Below are 21864 nucleotides of genomic sequence, written 5' to 3' on the forward strand. Positions count from 1 at the left end.
TGTCTCTAATCTGATAGTGGTAGTGGGGTGGTACATCTCTCCTTGATGGCTCTAACCTGTAGTGGTAGGGGGGGGTGGTAGATGACTCATTTATGTCTCTAATATGATAGTGGTAGTGGGGTTGTAGATGTCCCCTTTATGTCTCTAATCTGATAGTGGTAGTGGGGTTGTAGATGTGTCATTTATGGCCCTAATCTGATAGTGGTAGTGGGGTGGTAGATGTCCCCTTTATGTCTCTAATATGATAGTGGTAGTGGGGTGGTAGATGTCTAGTCTCCTTTATGGCTATAATCTGATAGTGGTAGTGGGGTGGTAGATGTCTAGTCTCCTTTATGGCTCTAATCTGATAGTGGTAGTGGGAGGTAGATGTCTAGTCTCCTTTATGCCTCTAATCTGATAGTGGTAGATGACTCCTTTATGGCTCTAATCTGATAGTGGTAGATGACTCCTTTATGGCTCTAATCTGATAGTGGTAGATGACTCCTTTATGGCTCTAATCTGATAGTGGTAGATGACTCCTTTATGGCTCTAATCTGATAGTGATAGATGTCTCCTTTATGGCTCTAATCTGATAGTGGTAGTGGGGTGGTAGAAGATTCCTTTATGGCTCTAATCTGATAGTGGTAGATGTCTAGTCTCCTTTATGGCTCTAATCTGATAGTGGTAGTGGGGTTGTCGATGTCTAGGCTCCTTTATGGCTCTAATCTGATAGTGGTAGTGGGGTGGTAGATATCTCCTTTATGGCTCTAATCTGATAGTGGTAGATGACTCCTTTATGGCTCTAATCTGATAGTGGTAGATGACTCCTTTATGGCTCTAATCTGATAGTGGTAGATGACTCCTTTATGGCTCTAATCTGATAGTGGTAGTGGGGTGGTAGATGTCTAGTCTCCTTTATGTCTCTAATCTGATAGTGGTAGTGGGGAGGTAGATGTCTAGTCTCCTTTATGGCTCTAATCTGATAGTGGTAGTGGGGTGGTAGAAGATTCCTTTATGGCTCTAATCTGATAGTGGTAGATGTATAGTCTCCTTTATGGCTCTAATCTGATAGTGGTAGTGGGGTGGTAGATGTCTAGGCTCTTTTATGGCTCTAATCTGATAGTGGTAGTGGGGTGGTAGATATCTCCTTTATGTCTCTAATCTGATAGTGTTAGTGGGGTTGTAGATGTCTAGCCTCCTTTATGGCTCTAATCTGATAGTGGTAGATGTCTAGCCTCCTTTATGGCTCTAATCTGATAGTGGTAGATGTCTAGTCTCCTTTATGGTTCTAATCTGATAGTGGTAGAAGACTCCTTTATGGCTCTAATCTGATAGTGGTAGATGACTCCTTTATGGCTCTAATCTGATAGTGGTAGGTGTCTAGCCTCCTTTATGGCTCTAATCTGATAGTGGTAGATGACTCCTTTATGGCTCTAATCTGATAGTGGTAGATGAGTCCTTTATGGCTCTAATCTGATAGTGGTAGACGTCTAGTCTCCTTTATGGCTCTAATCTGATAATGGTAGTGTGGTGGTAGATGTCTCCTTTATGGCTCTAAACTGATAGTGGTAGTGGGGTGGTAGAAGATTCCTTTATGGCTCTAATCTGATAGTGGTAGTGGAGTTGTAGATGTCTAGGCTCCTTTATGGCTCTAATCTGATAGTGGTAGATGTCTAGTCTCCTTTATGGTTCTAATCTGATAGTGTTAGTGGGGTTGTAGATGTCTAGCCTCCTTTATGGTTCTAATCTGATAGTGGTAGATGACTCCTTTATGGCTCTAATCTGATAGTGGTATATGTCTAGCCTCCTTTATGGCTCTAATCTGATAGTGGTAGATGACTCCTTTATGGCTCTAATCTGATAGTGGTAGATGACTCCTTTATGGCTCTAATCTGATAGTGGTAGACGTCTAGTCTCCCTTATGGCTCTAATCTGATAGTGGTAGTGGGGTGGTAGATGACTCCTTTATGTCTCTAATCTGATAGTGGTAGTGGGGTGGTAGAAGATTCCTTTATGGCTCTCATCTGATAGTGGTAGATGTCTAGTCTCCTTTATGGCTCTAATCTGATAGTGGTAGTGGGGTGGTAGATGTCTAGTCTCCTTTATGTCTCTAATCTGATAGTGTTAGTGGGGTTGTAGATGTCTAGCCTCCTTTATGGCTCTAATCTGATAGTGGTAGATGTCTAGCCTCCTTTATGGCTCTAATCTGATAGTGGTAGATGTGTAGTCTCCTTTATGGTTCTAATCTGATAGTGGTAGATGACTCCTTTATGGCTCTAATCTGATAGTGGTAGATGACTCCTTTATGGCTCTAATCTGATAGTGGTAGATGTCTAGCCTCCTTTATGGCTCTAATCTGATAGTGGTAGATGACTCCTTTATGGCTCTAATCTGATAGTGGTAGACGTCTAGTCTCCTTTATGGCTCTATCTGATAGTGTTAGTGGGGTGGTAGATGACTCCTTTATGTCTCTAATCTGATAGTGGTAGTGGGGTGGTAGATATCTCCTTTATGGCTCTAATCTGATAGTGGTAGATGACTCCTTTATGGCTCTAATCTGATAGTGGTAGATGACTCCTTTATGGCTCTAATCTGATAGTGGTAGATGACTCCTTTATGGCTCTAATCTGATAGTGGTAGGTGTCTAGCCTCCTTTATGGCTCTAATCTGATAGTGGTAGATGACTCCTTTATGGCTCTAATCTGATAGTGGTAGATGAGTCCTTTATGGCTCTAATCTGATAGTGGTAGTGGGGTGGTAGATGTCTAGTCTCCTTTATGTCTCTAATCTGATAGTGGTAGTGGGGAGGTAGATGTCTAGTCTCCTTTATGGCTCTAATCTGATAGTGGTAGTGGGGTGGTAGAAGATTCCTTTATGGCTCTAATCTGATAGTGGTAGATGTCTAGTCTCCTTTATGGCTCTAATCTGATAGTGGTAGTGGGGTGGTAGATGTCTAGGCTCCTTTATGTCTCTAATCTGATAGTGGTAGTGGGGTGGTAGATATCTCCTTTATGGCTCTAATCTGATCGTGGTAGATGTCTAGTCGCCTTTATGGCTCTAATCTGATAGTGGTAGATGTCCCCTTTATGGTTCTAATCTGATAGTGGTAGTGGGGTGGTAGATGTCTAGGCTCCTTTATGGCTCTAATCTGATTGTGGTAGTGGGGTGGTAGATATCTCCTTTATGGCTCTAATCTGATAGTGGTAGATGTCTAGTCTCCTTTATGGCTCTAATCTGATACTGGTAGTGGGGTGGTAGATGTCTAGGCTCCTTTATGGCTCTAATCTGATTGTGGTAGTGGGGTGGTAGATATCTCCTTTATGGCTCTAATCTGATAGTGGTAGATGTCTAGTCTCCTTTATGGCTCTAATCTGATAGTGGTAGTGGGGTGGTAGATATCTCCTTTATGGCTCTAATCTGATCGTGGTAGATGTCTAGTCGCCTTTATGGCTCTAATCTGATAGTGGTAGATTTCCCCTTTATGGTTCTAATCTGATAGTGGTAGTGGGGTGGTAGATGTCTAGGCTCCTTTATGGCTCTAATCTGATTGTGGTAGTGGGGTGGTAGATATCTCCTTTATGGCTCTAATCTGATAGTGGTAGATGTCTAGTCTCCTTTATGGCTCTAATCTGATAGTGGTAGTGGGGTGGTAGATGTCTAGGCTCCTTTATGGCTCTAATCTGATTGTGGTAGTGGGGTGGTAGATGTCTAGGCTCTTTTATGGTTCTAATCTGATAGTGGTAGTGGGGTGGTAGATGTCTAGCCTCCTTTATGGCTCTAATCTGATAGTGGTAGATGTCTAGCCTCCTTTATGGCTCTAATCTGATAGTGGTAGATGTCTAGTCTCCTTTATGGTTCTAATCTGATAGTGGTAGAAGACTCCTTTATGGCTCTAATCTGATAGTGGTAGATGACTCCTTTATGGCTCTAATCTGATAGTGGTAGGTGTCTAGCCTCCTTTATGGCTCTAATCTGATAGTGGTAGATGACTCCTTTATGGCTCTAATCTGATAGTGGTAGATGAGTCCTTTATGGCTCTAATCTGATAGTGGTAGACGTCTAGTCTCCTTTATGGCTCTAATCTGATAATGGTAGTGTGGTGGTAGATGTCTCCTTTATGGCTCTAAACTGATAGTGGTAGTGGGGTGGTAGAAGATTCCTTTATGGCTCTAATCTGATAGTGGTAGTGGAGTTGTAGATGTCTAGGCTCCTTTATGGCTCTAATCTGATAGTGGTAGATGTCTAGTCTCCTTTATGGTTCTAATCTGATAGTGGTAGTGTGGTGGTAGATGTCTAGTCTCCTTTATGTCTCTAATCTGATAGTGTTAGTGGGGTTGTAGATGTCTAGCCTCCTTTATGGTTCTAATCTGATAGTGGTAGATGACTCCTTTATGGCTCTAATCTGATAGTGGTAGTGGGGTGGTAGATGACTCCTTTATGTCTCTAATCTGATAGTGGTAGTGGGGTGGTAGAAGATTCCTTTATGGCTCTCATCTGATAGTGGTAGATGTCTAGTCTCCTTTATGGCTCTAATCTGATAGTGGTAGTGGGGTGGTAGATGTCTAGTCTCCTTTATGTCTCTAATCTGATAGTGTTAGTGGGGTTGTAGATGTCTAGCCTCCTTTATGGCTCTAATCTGATAGTGGTAGATGTCTAGCCTCCTTTATGGCTCTAATCTGATAGTGGTAGATGTGTAGTCTCCTTTATGGTTCTAATCTGATAGTGGTAGATGACTCCTTTATGGCTCTAATCTGATAGTGGTAGATGACTCCTTTATGGCTCTAATCTGATAGTGGTAGATGACTCCTTTATGGCTCTAATCTGATAGTGGTAGACGTCTAGTCTCCTTTATGGCTCTAATCTGATAGTGTTAGTGGGGTGGTAGATGACTCCTTTATGTCTCTAATCTGATAGTGGTAGTGGGGTGGTAGATGTCTAGTCTCCTTTATGGCTCTAATCTGATAGTGGTAGTGTGGTGGTAGAAGATTCCTTTATGGCTCTAATCTGATAGTGGTAGATGTCTAGTCTCCTTTATGGCTCTAATCTGATAGTGGTAGTGGGGTGGTAGATGTCTAGGCTCCTTTATGTCTCTAATCTGATAGTGGTAGTGGGGTGGTAGATATCTACTTTATGGCTCTAATCTGATCGTGGTAGATGTCTAGTCTCCTTTATGGCTCTAATCTGATAGTGGTAGTGGGGTGGTAGATATCTCCTTTATGGCTCTAATCTGATCGTGGTAGATGTCTAGTCGCCTTTATGGCTCTAATCTGATAGTGGTAGATGTCCCCTTTATGGTTCTAATCTGATAGTGGTAGTGGGGTGGTAGATGTCTAGGCTCCTTTATGGCTCTAATCTGATTGTGGTAGTGGGGTGGTAGATATCTCCTTTATGGCTCTAATCTGATAGTGGTAGATGTCTAGTCTCCTTTATGGCTCTAATCTGATACTGGTAGTGGGGTGGTAGATGTCTAGGCTCCTTTATGGCTCTAATCTGATTGTGGTAGTGGGGTGGTAGATATCTCCTTTATGGCTCTAATCTGATAGTGGTAGATGTCTAGTCTCCTTTATGGCTCTAATCTGATAGTGGTAGTGGGGTGGTAGATATCTCCTTTATGGCTCTAATCTGATCGTGGTAGATGTCTAGTCGCCTTTATGGCTCTAATCTGATAGTGGTAGATGTCCCCTTTATGGTTCTAATCTGATAGTGGTAGTGGGGTGGTAGATGTCTAGGCTCCTTTATGGCTCTAATCTGATTGTGGTAGTGGGGTGGTAGATATCTCCTTTATGGCTCTAATCTGATAGTGGTAGATGTCTAGTCTCCTGTATGGCTCTAATCTGATAGTGGTAGTGGGGTGGTAGATGTCTAGGCTCCTTTATGGCTCTAATCTGATTGTGGTAGTGGGGTGGTAGATGTCTAGGCTCTTTTATGGCTCTAATCTGATAGTGGTAGTGGGGTGGTAGATATCTCCTTTATGTCTCTAATCTGATAGTGTTAGTGGGGTTGTAGATGTCTAGCCTCCTTTATGGCTCTAATCTGATAGTGGTAGATGTCTAGCCTCCTTTATGGCTCTAATCTGATAGTGGTAGATGTCTAGTCTCCTTTATGGTTCTAATCTGATAGGTGTAGAAGACTCCTTTATGGCTCTAATCTGATAGTGGTAGATGACTCCTTTATGGCTCTAATCTGATAGTGGTAGGTGTCTAGCCTCCTTTATGGCTCTAATCTGATAGTGGTAGATGACTCCTTTATGGCTCTAATCTGATAGTGGTAGATGAGTCCTTTATGGCTCTAATCTGATAGTGGTAAACGTCTAGTCTCCTTTATGGCTCTAATCTGATAATGGTAGTGTGGTGGTAGAAGATTCCTTTATGGCTCTAATCTGATAGTGGTAGTGGAGTTGTAGATGTCTAGGCTCCTTTATGGCTCTAATCTGATAGTGGTAGATGTCTAGTCTCCTTTATGGTTCTAATCTGATAGTGGTAGTGTGGTGGTAGATGTCTAGTCTCCTTTATGTCTCTAATCTGATAGTGTTAGTGGGGTTGTAGATGTCTAGCCTCCTTTATGGCTCTAATCTGATAGTGGTATATGTCTAGCCTCCTTTATGGCTCTAATCTGATAGTGGTAGATGACTCCTTTATGGCTCTAATCTGATAGTGGTAGATGACTCCTTTATGGCTCTAATCTGATAGTGGTAGACGTCTAGTCTCCTTTATGGCTCTAATCTTATAGTGGTAGTGGGGTGGTAGATGACTCCTTTATGTCTCTAATCTGATAGTGGTAGTGGGGTGGTAGAAGATTCCTTTATGGCTCTCATCTGATAGTGGTAGATGTCTAGTCTCCTTTATGGCTCTAATCTGATAGTGGTAGTGGGGTGGTAGATGTCTAGTCTCCTTTATGTCTCTAATCTGATAGTGTTAGTGGGGTTGTAGATGTCTAGCCTCCTTTATGGCTCTAATCTGATAGTGGTAGATGTCTAGCCTCCTTTATGGCTCTAATCTGATAGTGGTAGATGTGTAGTCTCCTTTATGGTTCTAATCTGATAGTGGTAGATGACTCCTTTATGGCTCTAATCTGATAGTGGTAGATGACTCCTTTATGGCTCTAATCTGATAGTGGTAGATGACTCCTTTATGGCTCTAATCTGATAGTGGTAGATGTCTAGCCTCCTTTATGGCTCTAATCTGATAGTGGTAGATGACTCCTTTATGGCTCTAATCTGATAGTGGTAGACGTCTAGTCTCCTTTATGGCTCTAATCTGATAGTGTTAGTGGGGTGGTAGATGACTCCTTTATGTCTCTAATCTGATAGTGGTAGTGGGGTGGTAGAAGATTCCTTTATGGCTCTAATCTGATAGTGGTAGATGTCTAGTTTCCTTTATGGCTCTAATCTGATAGTGGTAGTGGGGTGGTAGATGTCTAGGCTCCTTTATGTCTCTAATCTGATAGTGGTAGTGGGGTGGTAGATATCTACTTTATGGCTCTAATCTGATCGTGGTAGATGTCTAGTCTCCTTTATGGCTCTAATCTGATAGTGGTAGTGGGGTGGTAGATATCTCCTTTATGGCTCTAATCTGATCGTGGTAGATGTCTAGTCGCCTTTATGGCTCTAATCTGATAGTGGTAGATGTCCCCTTTATGGTTCTAATCTGATAGTGGTAGTGGGGTGGTAGATGTCTAGGCTCCTTTATGGCTCTAATCTGATTGTGGTAGTGGGGTGGTAGATATCTCCTTTATGGCTCTAATCTGATAGTGGTAGATGTCTAGTCTCCTTTATGGCTCTAATCTGATACTGGTAGTGGGGTGGTAGATGTCTAGGCTCCTTTATGGCTCTAATCTGATTGTGGTAGTGGGGTGGTAGATATATCCTTTATGGCTCTAATCTGATAGTGGTAGATGTCTAGTCTCCTTTATGGCTCTAATCTGATAGTGGTAGTGGGGTGGTAGATATCTCCTTTATGGCTCTAATCTGATCGTGGTAGATGTCTAGTCGCCTTTATGGCTCTAATCTGATAGTGGTAGATGTCCCCTTTATGGTTCTAATCTGATAGTGGTAGTGGGGTGGTAGATGTCTAGGCTCCTTTATGGCTCTAATCTGATTGTGGTAGTGGGGTGGTAGATATCTCCTTTATGGCTCTAATCTGATAGTGGTAGATGTCTAGTCTCCTGTATGGCTCTAATCTGATAGTGGTAGTGGGGTGGTAGATGTCTAGGCTCCTTTATGGCTCTAATCTGATTGTGGTAGTGGGGTGGTAGATGTCTAGGCTCTTTTATGGCTCTAATCTGATAGTGGTAGTGGGGTGGTAGATATCTCCTTTATGTCTCTAATCTGATAGTGTTAGTGGGGTTGTAGATGTCTAGCCTCCTTTATGGCTCTAATCTGATAGTGGTAGATGTCTAGCCTCCTTTATGGCTCTAATCTGATAGTGGTAGATGTCTAGTCTCCTTTATGGTTCTAATCTGATAGGTGTAGAAGACTCCTTTATGGCTCTAATCTGATAGTGGTAGATGACTCCTTTATGGCTCTAATCTGATAGTGGTAGGTGTCTAGCCTCCTTTATGGCTCTAATCTGATAGTGGTAGATGACTCCTTTATGGCTCTAATCTGATAGTGGTAGATGAGTCCTTTATGGCTCTAATCTGATAGTGGTAAACGTCTAGTCTCCTTTATGGCTCTAATCTGATAATGGTAGTGTGGTGGTAGAAGATTCCTTTATGGCTCTAATCTGATAGTGGTAGTGGAGTTGTAGATGTCTAGGCTCCTTTATGGCTCTAATCTGATAGTGGTAGATGTCTAGTCTCCTTTATGGTTCTAATCTGATAGTGGTAGTGTGGTGGTAGATGTCTAGTCTCCTTTATGTCTCTAATCTGATAGTGTTAGTGGGGTTGTAGATGTCTAGCCTCCTTTATGGCTCTAATCTGATAGTGGTATATGTCTAGCCTCCTTTATGGCTCTAATCTGGTAGTGGTAGATGACTCCTTTATGGCTCTAATCTGATAGTGGTAGATGACTCCTTTATGGCTCTAATCTGATAGTGGTAGACGTCTAGTCTCCTTTATGGCTCTAATCTTATAGTGGTAGTGGGGTGGTAGATGACTCCTTTATGTCTCTAATCTGATAGTGGTAGTGGGGTGGTAGAAGATTCCTTTATGGCTCTCATCTGATAGTGGTAGATGTCTAGTCTCCTTTATGGCTCTAATCTGATAGTGGTAGTGGGGTGGTAGATGTCTAGTCTCCTTTATGTCTCTAATCTGATAGTGTTAGTGGGGTTGTAGATGTCTAGCCTCCTTTATGGCTCTAATCTGATAGTGGTAGATGTCTAGCCTCCTTTATGGCTCTAATCTGATAGTGGTAGATGTGTAGTCTCCTTTATGGTTCTAATCTGATAGTGGTAGATGACTCCTTTATGGCTCTAATCTGATAGTGGTAGATGACTCCTTTATGGCTCTAATCTGATAGTGGTAGATGACTCCTTTATGGCTCTAATCTGATAGTGGTAGATGTCTAGCCTCCTTTATGGCTCTAATCTGATAGTGGTAGATGACTCCTTTATGGCTCTAATCTGATAGTGGTAGACGTCTAGTCTCCTTTATGGCTCTAATCTGATAGTGTTAGTGGGGTGGTAGATGACTCCTTTATGTCTCTAATCTGATAGTGGTAGTGGGGTGGTAGAAGATTCCTTTATGGCTCTAATCTGATAGTGGTAGATGTCTAGTTTCCTTTATGGCTCTAATCTGATAGTGGTAGTGGGGTGGTAGATGTCTAGGCTCCTTTATGTCTCTAATCTGATAGTGGTAGTGGGGTGGTAGATATCTACTTTATGGCTCTAATCTGATCGTGGTAGATGTCTAGTCTCCTTTATGGCTCTAATCTGATAGTGGTAGTGGGGTGGTAGATATCTCCTTTATGGCTCTAATCTGATCGTGGTAGATGTCTAGTCGCCTTTATGGCTCTAATCTGATAGTGGTAGATGTCCCCTTTATGGTTCTAATCTGATAGTGGTAGTGGGGTGGTAGATGTCTAGGCTCCTTTATGGCTCTAATCTGATTGTGGTAGTGGGGTGGTAGATATCTCCTTTATGGCTCTAATCTGATAGTGGTAGATGTCTAGTCTCCTTTATGGCTCTAATCTGATACTGGTAGTGGGGTGGTAGATGTCTAGGCTCCTTTATGGCTCTAATCTGATTGTGGTAGTGGGGTGGTAGATATCTCCTTTATGGCTCTAATCTGATAGTGGTAGATGTCTAGTCTCCTTTATGGCTCTAATCTGATAGTGGTAGTGGGGTGGTAGATATCTCCTTTATGGCTCTAATCTGATCGTGGTAGATGTCTAGTCGCCTTTATGGCTCTAATCTGATAGTGGTAGATGTCCCCTTTATGGTTCTAATCTGATAGTGGTAGTGGGGTGGTAGATGTCTAGGCTCCTTTATGGCTCTAATCTGATTGTGGTAGTGGGGTGGTAGATATCTCCTTTATGGCTCTAATCTGATAGCTGTAGATGTCTAGTCTGCTTTATGGCTCTAATCTGATAGTGGTAGTGGGGTGGTAGATGTCTAGGCTCCTTTATGGCTCTAATCTGATTGTGGTAGTGGGGTGGTAGATATCTAACACCCCACTACCACATAAAGTAAAGCCATAAAGTCTCTAATCTGATAGTGGTAGATGTCCCCCTTAGGGTTCTAATCTGATAGTGGTAGATGTCTCCTTTATGACTCTAATCTGATAGGTGTAGTAGGGGGGTAGTAGATGTCTAGTCTCCTTTATTGCTCTAATCTGGTAGTGGGGTGGTAGATGTCTAGTCTCCTTTATGGCTCTAATCTGATAGTGGTAGTGTGGTGGTAGATTACTCATTTATGGCTCTAATATGATAGTGGAAGTGGGGTGTAAGATGTCCCCTTTATGGCTCTATTCTGATAGTAGTAAGGGGGTGGTAGATGTCGATCCTCCTTTATGTCTCTAATCTGATAGTGGTAGTGTGGTCGTATATATCTCATTTATGGCTCTAATCTGATAGTGGTAGTGTGGTGGTAGATGTCTAGTCTCCTTTATGGCTCTAATCTGATAGTGGTAGTGTGGTGGTAGATGTCTCCTTTATGACTCTAATTTGATGGTGGTAGTGGGGAGGTAGATGTCTAGTCTCCTTTATGTCTCTAATCTGATAGTGGTAGTGGGGAGGTAGATGTCTAGTCTCCTTTATGGCTCTAATCTGATAGTGGGAGATGTCTAGTCTCCTTTATGGCTCTAATCTGATAGTGGTAGTGGGGTGGTAGATGTCTTGTCTCCTTTATGGCTCTAATCTGATAGTGGTAGTGGGGTGGTAGATATCTAGGCTCCTTTATGTCTCTAATCTGATAGTGTTAGTGGGGTTGTAGATGTCTAGCCTCCTTTATGGCTCTAATCTGATAGTGGTAGATGTCTAGTCTCCTTTATGGCTCTAATATGGTAGTGGGGTGGTATGAGACTCCTTTATGGCTCTAATTTGATAGTGGTAGTGGGGTGGTAGATGTCTAGTCTCCCTTATGGCTCTAATCAGATGGTGGTAGTGGGGTGGTAGATGTCTAGTCTCCTTTATGGCTCTAATCTGATAGTGGTAGTGTGGTGGTAGATGTCTCCTTTATGGCTCTAATATGATAGTGGTAGTGGGGTGGTGGAAGACTCCTTTATGGCTCTAATCTGATAGTGGTAGTGGGGTGGTAGATGTCTAGGCTCCTTTATGTCTCTAATCTGATACTGGTCGTCAGTTTGTTGATGTCTAGCCTCCTTTATGGCTCTAATCTGATAGTGGTAGATGTCTAGCCTACTTTATGGCTCTAATCTGATAGTGGTAATGTCTAGTCTCCTTTATGGTTCTAATCTGAAAGTGGTAGTCTGGTGGTAGATGTCTAGTCTCCTTTATGGCTCTAATCTGATAGTGGTAGATGTCCCCTTTATGGCTCTAATCTGATAGTGGTAGTGTGGTGGTAGATGTCTAGTCTCCTGTATGGCTCTAATCTGATAGTGGTAGTGGGGTGGTAGATATCAAGGCTCCTTTATGTCTCTAATCTGATAGTGGTAGTGGGGTGGTAGATATAAAGGCTCCTTTATATCTCTAATCTGATAGTGGTAGTGGGGAGGTAGATGTCTAGTCTCCTTTGTGGCTCTAATCTGATAGTGGTAGTGTGGTGGTAGATGTCTCCTTTATGACTCTAATTTGATGGTGGTAGTGGGGAGGTAGATGTCTAGTCTCCTTTATGTCTCTAATCTGATAGTGGTAGTGTGGTGGTAAATGTCTCCTTTATGTCTCTAATCTGATTGTGGTAGATGTCTTGTCTCCTTTATGTCTCTAATCTGATAGTGGTAGTGTTGTGGTAGATGTCTAGTCTCCTTTATGTCTCTAATCTGATAGTGGTAGTGTGGTGGTAAATGTCTCCTTTATGTCTCTAATCTGATTGTGGTAGATGTCTTGTCTCCTTTATGTCTCTAATCTGATAGTGGTAGTGTTGTGGTAGATGTCTAGTCTCCTTCATGGCTCTAATCTGATAGTGGTAGTGGGGAGGTAGATGTCTAGTCTCCTTCATGGCTCTAATCTGATAGTGGTAGTGGGGAGGTAGATGTCTTGTCTCCTTTATGTCTCTAATCTGATAGTTGTAGTGGGGAGGTAGATGTCTAGTCTCCTTTATGTCTCTAATCTGATAGTGGTAGTGGGGTTGTAGATGTCTAGCCTCATTTATGGCTCTAATGTGATAGTGGTAGATGTCCCCTTTATGGCTCTAATCTGATTATGGTAGATGTCCCCTTTATGTCTCTAATCTGATAGTGGTAGTGGGGAGATAGATGTCTAGTCTCCTTTATGGCTCTAATCTGATAGTGGTAGTGGGGTGGTAGATATCTAGGCTCCTTTATGTCTCTAATCTGATAGTGTTAGTGGGGTTGTAGATATCTAGCCTCCTTTATGGCTCTAATCTGATAGTGGTAGATGTCTAGCCTCCTTTATGGCTCTAATCTGATAGTGGTAGATGTCTAGTCTCCTTTATGGCTCTAATCTGATTGTGGTAGATGTCTAGTCTCCTTTATGGCTCTAATATGGTAGTGGGGTGGTAGGAGACTCCTTTATGGCTCTAATTTGATAGTGGTAGTGGGGTGGTAGATGTCTAGTCTCCCTTATGGCTCTAATCGGATGGTGGTAGTGGGGTGGTAGATGTCTAGGCTCCTTTATGGCTCTAATCTGATAATGGTAGTGGGGAGGTAGATGTCTAGTCTCCTTTATGGCTCTAATCTGATAGTGGTAGTGTGGTGGTAGATGTCTCCTTTATGGCTATAATATGATAGTGCTAGTGGGGTGTTAGATGACTCCTTTATGGCTCTAATCTGATAGTGGTAGATTCCCCTTTATGGCTCTAATCTGATAGTGGTAGTGGGGTGGTAGATGTCTAGACTCCTTTATGGCTCTAATCTGATGGTGGTAGTGTGGTGGTAGATGTCTAGTCTCCTTCATGGCTCTAATCTGATAATGGTAGTGGGGAGGTAGATGTCTAGTCTCCTTTATGGCTCTAATCTGATAGTGGTAGTGGGGTGGTAGATGTCTAGTCTCCTTTATGGCTCCAATCTGATAGTGGTTGTGGGGTGTTAGATATCAAGGCTCCTTTATGGCTCTAATCTGATAGTGGTAGTGGGGTTGTAGATGTCTAGTCTCCTTTATGGCTCTAATCTGATAGTGGTAGTGTGGTGGTAGATGTCTCCTTTATGTCTCTAATCTGATAGTGGTAGTGGGGTGGTAGATGTCTAGTCTCCCTTATGGCTCTAATCGGATGGTGGTAGTGGGGTGGTAGATGTCTAGGCTCCTTTATGGCTCTAATCTGATAGTGGTAGAAGTCTAGTCTCCTTTATATCTCTAATCTGATAGTGGTAGTGTGGTGGTAGATGTCTCCTTTATGGCTCTAATCTGATAGTGGTAGTGTGGTGGTAGATGTCTAGTCTCCTTTATGGCTCTAGTCTGATAGTGGTAGATGTCTAGGCTCCTTTATATCTCTAATCTGATAGTGGTAGTGTGGTGGTAGATGTCTCCTTTATGGCTCTAATCTGATAGTGGTAATGGGGTGGTAGATGTCTAGTCTGCTTTATGGCTCTAATCTGATGGTGGTAGATGTCTAGTGTCCTTTATGGCTCAGATCAGGGAACTACATAGTACATACATAGACATCATTCACACATACAGAGAGGCCCAGCTCAGAGACGCCCAGCTCATAAGATCCATCAAATTCAGATTTTGATTTAGAATGGAAAATGTTTTTGCAACAAATGTTAGTGCATCGAATCGTATCGCATCCCATCGATTTGTTCTCTAATCAAACCGAATAATTTCAAACTAAACCATATTGTTCCTGTATCGGATCAGAGTCCATTTATTTAGATACATATCGAATCATCTTGATAGGGAAAGATGCACATCAATAATGATAGATACTGTAGGTGATAGATAGATACTGTAGGTAGATGATAATACTGTAGGTAGATGATAGATGATAGCTACTGTAGGTAGATGATAGATAGATACTGTAGGTAGATGATAGATGATAGCTACTGTAGGTAGATGATAGATGATAGCTACTGTAGGTAGATGATAGATGATTGATAGCTACTGTAGGTAGATGATAGATGATAGATAGATACTGTAGGTAGATGATAGATGATAGATAGATACTGTAGGTAGATGATAGATACTGTAGGTAGATGATATATGATAGATACTGTAGGTAGATAATAGATGATAGATAGATACTGTAGGTAGATGATAGATAGATACTGTAGGTGATAGATGATAGCTACTGTAGGTAGATGATAGATGATAGATAGATACTGTAGGTAGATGATAGATAGATACTGTAGGTAGATGATAGATACTGTAGGTAGATGATAGATACTGTAGGTAGATGATATATGATAGATACTGTAGGTAGATGATAGATGATAGATAGATACTGTAGGTAGATGATAGATAGATACTGTAGGTAGATTATAGATGATATATACTGTAGGTAGAGTATAGATGATAGGTACTGTAGGTAGATGATAGCTAGATACTGTAGGTAGATGATAGATACTGTAGGTAGATGATAGATGGATACTGTAGGTAGATGATAGATACTGAAGGTAGATGATAGATACTGTAGGTAGATGATAGATGGATACTGTAGGTAGATGATAGATACTGTAGGTAGATGATAGATGATAGATACTGTAGGTAGATGATAGATACTGTAGGTAGATGATAGATGGATACTGTAGGTAGATGATAGATGGATACTGTAGGTAGATGATAGATGATAGGTAGATGATAGATACTGTAGGTAGATGATAGATACTGTAGGTAGATGATAGATGATAGATACTGTAGGTAGATGATAGATACTGTAGGTAGATGATAGATGATAGATACTGTAGGTAGATGATAGATGATAGATACTGTAGGTAGATGATAGATACTGTAGATTGATACAGTTGAAGTCGGAAGTTTACATACACCTTAGCCAAATACATTTAAACTCAGTTTTTCACAATTCCTGACATTTAATCCTGGTACAAATTCCCTGTTTTAGGTCAGTTAGGATCACCACTTTATTTTAATAATGTGAAATGTCTGAATAATAGTAGAGAGAATTATTTATATTAGCTTTTATTTCTTTCATCACATTCCCCGTGGATCAGAAGTTTACATACACTCAATTAGTACTTGGTAGCAATTGCATTTAAATTGTTTAACTTGGGTCAAATGTTTCGGGTAGCCTTCCACAAGCTTCCCACAATAAGTTGGGTGAATTTTGGCCCATTCCCCCTGACAGAGCTGGTGTAACTGAGTCAGGTTTGTAGGCCTCCTTGCTCGCACACGCTTTTTCAGTTCTGCCCACAAATTGTCTATAGGATTGAGGTTAGGGCTTTGTGATGGCCACTCCAATACCTTGACTTTGTTGTCCTTAAGCCATTTTGCCACAACTTTGGAAGTATGCTTGGGTTCATTGTCCATTTGGAAGACCCATTTGCCACCAAGCTTTAACTTTAACTGATGTCTTGAGATGTTGCTTCAATATATCCACATAATTTTCCTTTCTGATGTTGCCATCTATTTTGTGAAGTGCACCAGTCCCTCCTGCAGCAAAGCACCCCCACAACATGATGCTGCCCCCCTCGTGCTTTACGGTTGGGATGGTGTTCTTCGACTTGCAAGCCTTCCCCTGTTTCCTCCAAACATAACGATGGTCATTATGGCCAAACAGTTCTATTTTTGTTTCATCAGACCAGAGCACATTTCTCCAAAAAGTACGATCTTTGTCCCCATGTGCAGTTGCAAACCATAGTCTGGATTTTTCATGGCGGTTTTGGAGAAGTGGCTTCTTCCTTGCTGAGCAGCCTTTCAGGTTGTCGATATAGGACTTGTTTTTACTGTGAATATAGATACTTTTGTACCTGTTTCCTCCAGCATCTTCACAAGGTCCGTTGCTGTTCTTCTGGAATTGAATTGCACTTTTCGCACCACAGTACGTTCATCTCTAGGAGACAGAACGCGTCTCCTTTCTGAGCGGTATGACGGCTGCGTGGTCCCATGGTGTTTATACTTGCATACTATTGTTTGTACAGATGAACGTGGTACCTTCAGGCATTTGGAAATTGCTCCCAAGGATGAACCAGACTTGTGGAGGTCTATAATTGTTTTTCTGAGGTCTTGGCTGATTTCTTTAGATTTTCCCATGATGTCAAGCAAAGAGGCACTGAGTTTGAAGGTAGGCCTTGAAATACTTCCACAGGTACACCTCCAATTGACTCAAATGATGTCAATTAGCCTATCAGAAGCTTCTAAAGCCATGACATCATTTTCTGGAATTTCCAAGCTGTTTAAAGGCACAGTCAACTTAGTGTATGTAAACTTCTGACCCACTGGAATTGTGATACAGTGAATTATAAGTGAAATAATCTGTCTGTAAACAATTGTTGGAAAAATTACGTGTCATGCACAAAGTAGATGTCCTAACCGACTTGCCAAAACTATAGTTTGTTATCAAGAAATTTGTGAAGTGAAAAACGAGTTTTAATGACTCCAACCTAAGTGTATGTAAACTAGTTTTAATGACTCCAACCTAAGTGTATGTAAACTAGTTTTAATGACTCCAACCTAAGTATATGTAAACTTCCGACTTCAACTGTATACAGATACTGTAGATAGATAGATGATAGATTGTAGTGATCTTTGTGTGTGTGTGTGTGTGTGTGTGTGTGTTCTCCAGGCGTTTTTCTCCTCGATAACGGACATGTGTGAGAATGGTGGGAAGCGCCCGGTTGCGGAGGTCACTGTCGGCTTCACCAAGGAGCAGGCCGACACCATCCGACGCATACGCAACAGCAAGGACTCCTGGGATATGCTGGGGGTAAAACCTGGAGCCACACGGTAAGAACAGGGGTCACCAGGGGTGTCTTACGTCATTCCATGGAGGGCTGAGTCTCTGCTGGTTTTGGTTATTTCCTTTAAATTTGTGGCCAATTGAGACCTAGACAACCAGGTGAGGAGAAATCCTAACTAACCAGTTGTGACCTAGACAACCAGGTGAGGAGAATTCCTAACTTACCAATTAAGACTTAGACAACCAGGTGAGGAGAATTCCTAACTTACCAATTAAGACCTAGACAACCAGGTGAGGAGAATTCCTAACTAACCAATTAAGACCCAGACAACCAGGTGAGGGGAGTTCCTAACCAATTAAGACCCAGACAACCAGGTAATTGATCAGTCAATTGAGGAGTGAGTACCTGCAGACACTCAGCCCTCCACGGAAGGAGTTTGACCCCTGTTCCCTAGGCACTTGCAATGAGTTTGAACCCTGTTCCCTAGGCACTTGCAATGAGTTTGACCCCTGTGCCCTAGGCACTTGCAATGAGTTTGACCCCTGTGCCCTAGACACTTGGAATGAGTTTGACCCCTGTGCCCTAGACACTTGGAATGAGTTTGACCACTGTGCCCTAGACACTTGGAATGAGTTTGACCCCTGTGCCCTAGACACTTGGAATGAGTTTGACCACTGTGCCCTAGACACTTGGAATAGCTCCACATTAACCTCTGATCAACTGGGTTGTATCACCGCAATGACCTGTTCAATCACCTAGAATGACCAAATGACCTGTCCAATCACTCATAATGACCCAATGACCTGTCCAATCACACAGAATGACACAATGACCTGTCCAATCACTCAGAATGACACAATGACTTATCCAATCACACAGAATGACACAATGACCTGTCCAATCACTCAGAATGACCCAATGACCTGTCCTATCACTCAGAATGATCAAATGACTTGTCCAATCACACAGAATGACACAATGACTTGTCCAATCACTCTTAGATAAGTGTCTAGGGGCTAGAGGTTGTCATGACAACAGGGCCTCTGTCAGGGGGTAAGAAGATCAGGAGGAGGACAGATCATCTCTTCTTAACCCCTTCCTGTCTATTACTGCAATTAAACCCTGTTGTCATGTTATCATGCAGTCCCACTCCAACAGCCCCCACTCAGTCACGCTATCCTATCCTCTACTCTGTCAATTCATCCTCCACAATCTGTACTCAATTCAATTAAATGTGTTTATTGACATAACAGGTTCATGTTGGCAAAAGAAGAGAGAACACTTTATTTGAATAGTCTGTAGAGCATCTACAGATGGACTGACTATCAGTAACATTTAACCTATCTAGTAACCCTTATCCTAAAACTTAACCCTTACCCTAGCCCTAACCCTTATTCTAAACCTAAACTTAACCTTAGCAAGCAGTTGCTTCTCAACAGATTTCTCTCTCACTCTCTTTCTCTCCCTACTCTCTCTCGCTCTCTCAAAAAAACAGACTTCTCCGGGTAATTTCTATCTTCCCTGATATGAGGCGTGTGCGTGTGCGTGCGCGCGTGTGTGTGTGTAGGGGATTGGGGGCTTGGATTTAGTGAGGGGATTAGGAGACAGTGGAGAATCTCATTACTCCGTCCACCTGACAATCAACTTCTTCCACACACACACACGGCTGATTCAACAGCGCCTTCCTCTTGGTCTAACGTTGGTTCCTGTTTGTGTTTCCAGGGAGGAGGTTAACAAGGCATACAGGAAGCTGGCTGTGCTGCTCCATCCGGATAAGTGCGTTGCCCCGGGCAGCGAGGATGCTTTCAAGGCCGTGGTGAACGCTCGCACCTCCTTGCTCAAGAACATCAAGTAGACACCGCCAACCAACGCCAGCTAGGGACTCCGGTCAATGCTCCACACGCCACATGGGCACCCTGACCCCTCGCCCCTAGAACGTCATTAGCCTTTTCTACCCTCTCCTAATCCCTTCTCCTAAACCTTCTCCCCCCCTCCCTGCTCTCCAACCCTCCCACCAGGTGCCATTACATTTTGCTACAACAGTGTTTTATAAAGTCACTACTGATGATGTGCCGCAGCAACTCTTTTCTCTCTGTAAGGAAGACTTATCATATCAGATCATATCAGATCTAAACTGTCATTTTTCAAACACTGCAGAGAGAAGTCAATGGAAGACTTGGGTAGTCCTCGGTCCTAACCAGTAAGGCCGGGAATTGCCAGGGACCTCACGATACGATATTGTCACAATACTTAGGTGCCGAGTTTTGATCAGTCAATGGGGGGGGGGGGGGGGAGTGCTGAAAATGAATTTGTTCCCTATTTTAAACAGGAGATGGAGAACAAGCTATGAAGGATACATGTTGGCACAGCCAACAATAATTATATTGCAATATTGGCAACAACAAAATAATATCCCGATATGTGACTGTATCCATGACTACAAACCGGATGTCGTTAGCTCTGGTCCAGAGCGTCCAAGCAACTTGAAGGCTCACCATCAGCAAGCCGCACACACGTAACGCCCTGGACAAGAGCTATAGGCGCTGTAATGGTTGTAATAAGGTGGGTAAATGCAAAAAAATAACAAAAAATAAAACTCGACGTGATTTCCCAAACAAATGTTCCTGAAATCCTATGACCTTGGGATCACACCCTGTCCCTGGGCCTCGTCCTGTTCTGTAACTACTAGGATCAGTACGTCGGGAGTTTGAGCGGGTCGAAGACTCACCGATGATGATCTGTTCCATTTTCCAGACCCCATTTTTCTTCATGTCTACACGGGTTTGAGAAGCACTGGTCTATACCAGACTACAGTCCCTACACTGCCCTCTGGACAAACGTGGGCCTCATCCTTTTAAATACTTACCCCGGCCAACCCCATACAGTATAACTCAGTGTTCATAGCGTATATGTGTTCCCTTCCTCAAGACATTTTGTGTCTCCACAGCCACAGATTCACAGAGGGGTGTAGTAACTAACTGAGAGATGGGGAAAACTGCAGCAAACAAGTGCCATCTTGGCTCTAGAGGGTCACATGTATATCCGCCATCACCCACTACAGAGCGCCAGCTCTCAGTACACCAAATCAAAACCCTGTTTGGTTTTAATAATCTGGATCATCAGTCACATCCTATTACTCATCCAAAATGTGTTAGATCCCCCCCCCCCCCCCATATATTTCACAATCCTATATTGTTGTAGTTGATAATGACGACATATTGTTCCAACCAATGTCATCATACCACCTTCAACACGTTTACTGAAATGTCTGCTGATGACTTCATAGCTGACAGAGCTCCTGATTGGTGGGTAGAGCTATGACATCAGCAGTGCCAAACCCTAACAGTGGTGTTTACATGATGATGATAGAGGTTGTAATCATAGAATACAATCTATAGAAAGGGTTTTGGAGCCTCTGACCCTATTGACTTGAATGGGGAGGCCCGTTCTACAGATTCTATTTCTATGTCTGTGAGAACCAGGAAATGGGAGGATGTCACAAAGCACGATCAATTAGTTACCCTGCTGACCTGCTCACCTGTTGACCTGCTCACCTGCTGACCTGCTCACCTGCTGACCTTCTCACCTGCTGACCTGCTCACCTGCTGACCTGCTCACCTGCTGACCTGCTCACCTTCTCACCTGGCCTACATTTTCTTCAATAACTTGTGTTTTAAGAAGATATATTTTGAAAATGGCATAGTATAATTAACTCAACAACCACAACAACCCACAATCTCCCCAAAATTAAAAATGAAAGAATAATAAGATAACTGAGAGCTTTTAAAAGTGAGCCGGTTGTAAAACTGAACAGGTTAACTTAAGTGAATGTGGTTTTCTGATACGGCCCGCTGGGTATTTCAGACAAACTAGACTGGGGTGTTTGTTTACGGCTCCTATTGGTCCAAGTGACATGTTCAAGGTCCAATGCACACATGTTTATCTCCAGGTCAAATCATTCCTGGGTAACAAGTACCGTACTGTGATTTGTTTTTAATTCAAATGGTCAAAAAGAAACAAATATTAGCAAAGAGCAATTTCTCAATTTCACTGTGGGAGTGGTCTGAGTGGGTCTGAGTGCTGTTGGCAGAGAGGTTTGTCTCCAGCTGTGTGACTGGCTGGGTTGACTGTCAAGTTAGTGGCGTCAATTAATATTTTGTCTATTAATGTTCTGTGTTATTTCATGTTTAGTTGCTGATTTTGCACCGGCTAATGTGGATTCTATTACTGTAAAGAAATAGTATGTTAGAGTCATTTTTACAGGACGCTTCTGTTTTACAGTTAATAACAGTATTTTTCAACATTATGCCCATAATGCAGTGCAGGTTGTAAACATTATTAAAGTGACCAGTGTTCCATTACTAAAGTGACTAGTGATTCCATGACTTTTTTTATTTAAAAATATATATACAGTGCCTTGCGAAAGTATTCGGCCCCCTTGAACTTTGCGACCTTTTGAATAATTTTGCACGCCCAATTTTTCAGTTTTTGATTTGTTAAAAAAGTTTAAAAGATCCA

General features: G+C 42.3%; 1 protein-coding gene across 1 annotated transcript in view; it reads left to right on the forward strand.

Annotated features, from left to right (window-relative positions):
- The window catches only part of dnajc27 (DnaJ (Hsp40) homolog, subfamily C, member 27), a 31009-nt gene extending 11593 nt beyond the window's left edge, over positions 1 to 19416 (forward strand). Inside the window, exons 6-7 of the mRNA XM_036962950.1 lie at positions 17232 to 17392; positions 19069 to 19416. Coding sequence (XP_036818845.1) covers positions 17232 to 17392; positions 19069 to 19201 — 294 coding nt within the window. The 3' untranslated portion in view covers positions 19202 to 19416. The remainder of the gene's footprint in view (positions 1 to 17231; positions 17393 to 19068) is intronic.
- Positions 19417 to 21864: the final 2448 nt, after the last annotated feature.

The sequence above is a fragment of the Oncorhynchus mykiss genome, chromosome 25, assembly GCF_013265735.2.
Source record: "Oncorhynchus mykiss isolate Arlee chromosome 25, USDA_OmykA_1.1, whole genome shotgun sequence".
NCBI lineage: Eukaryota > Metazoa > Chordata > Actinopteri > Salmoniformes > Salmonidae > Oncorhynchus > Oncorhynchus mykiss.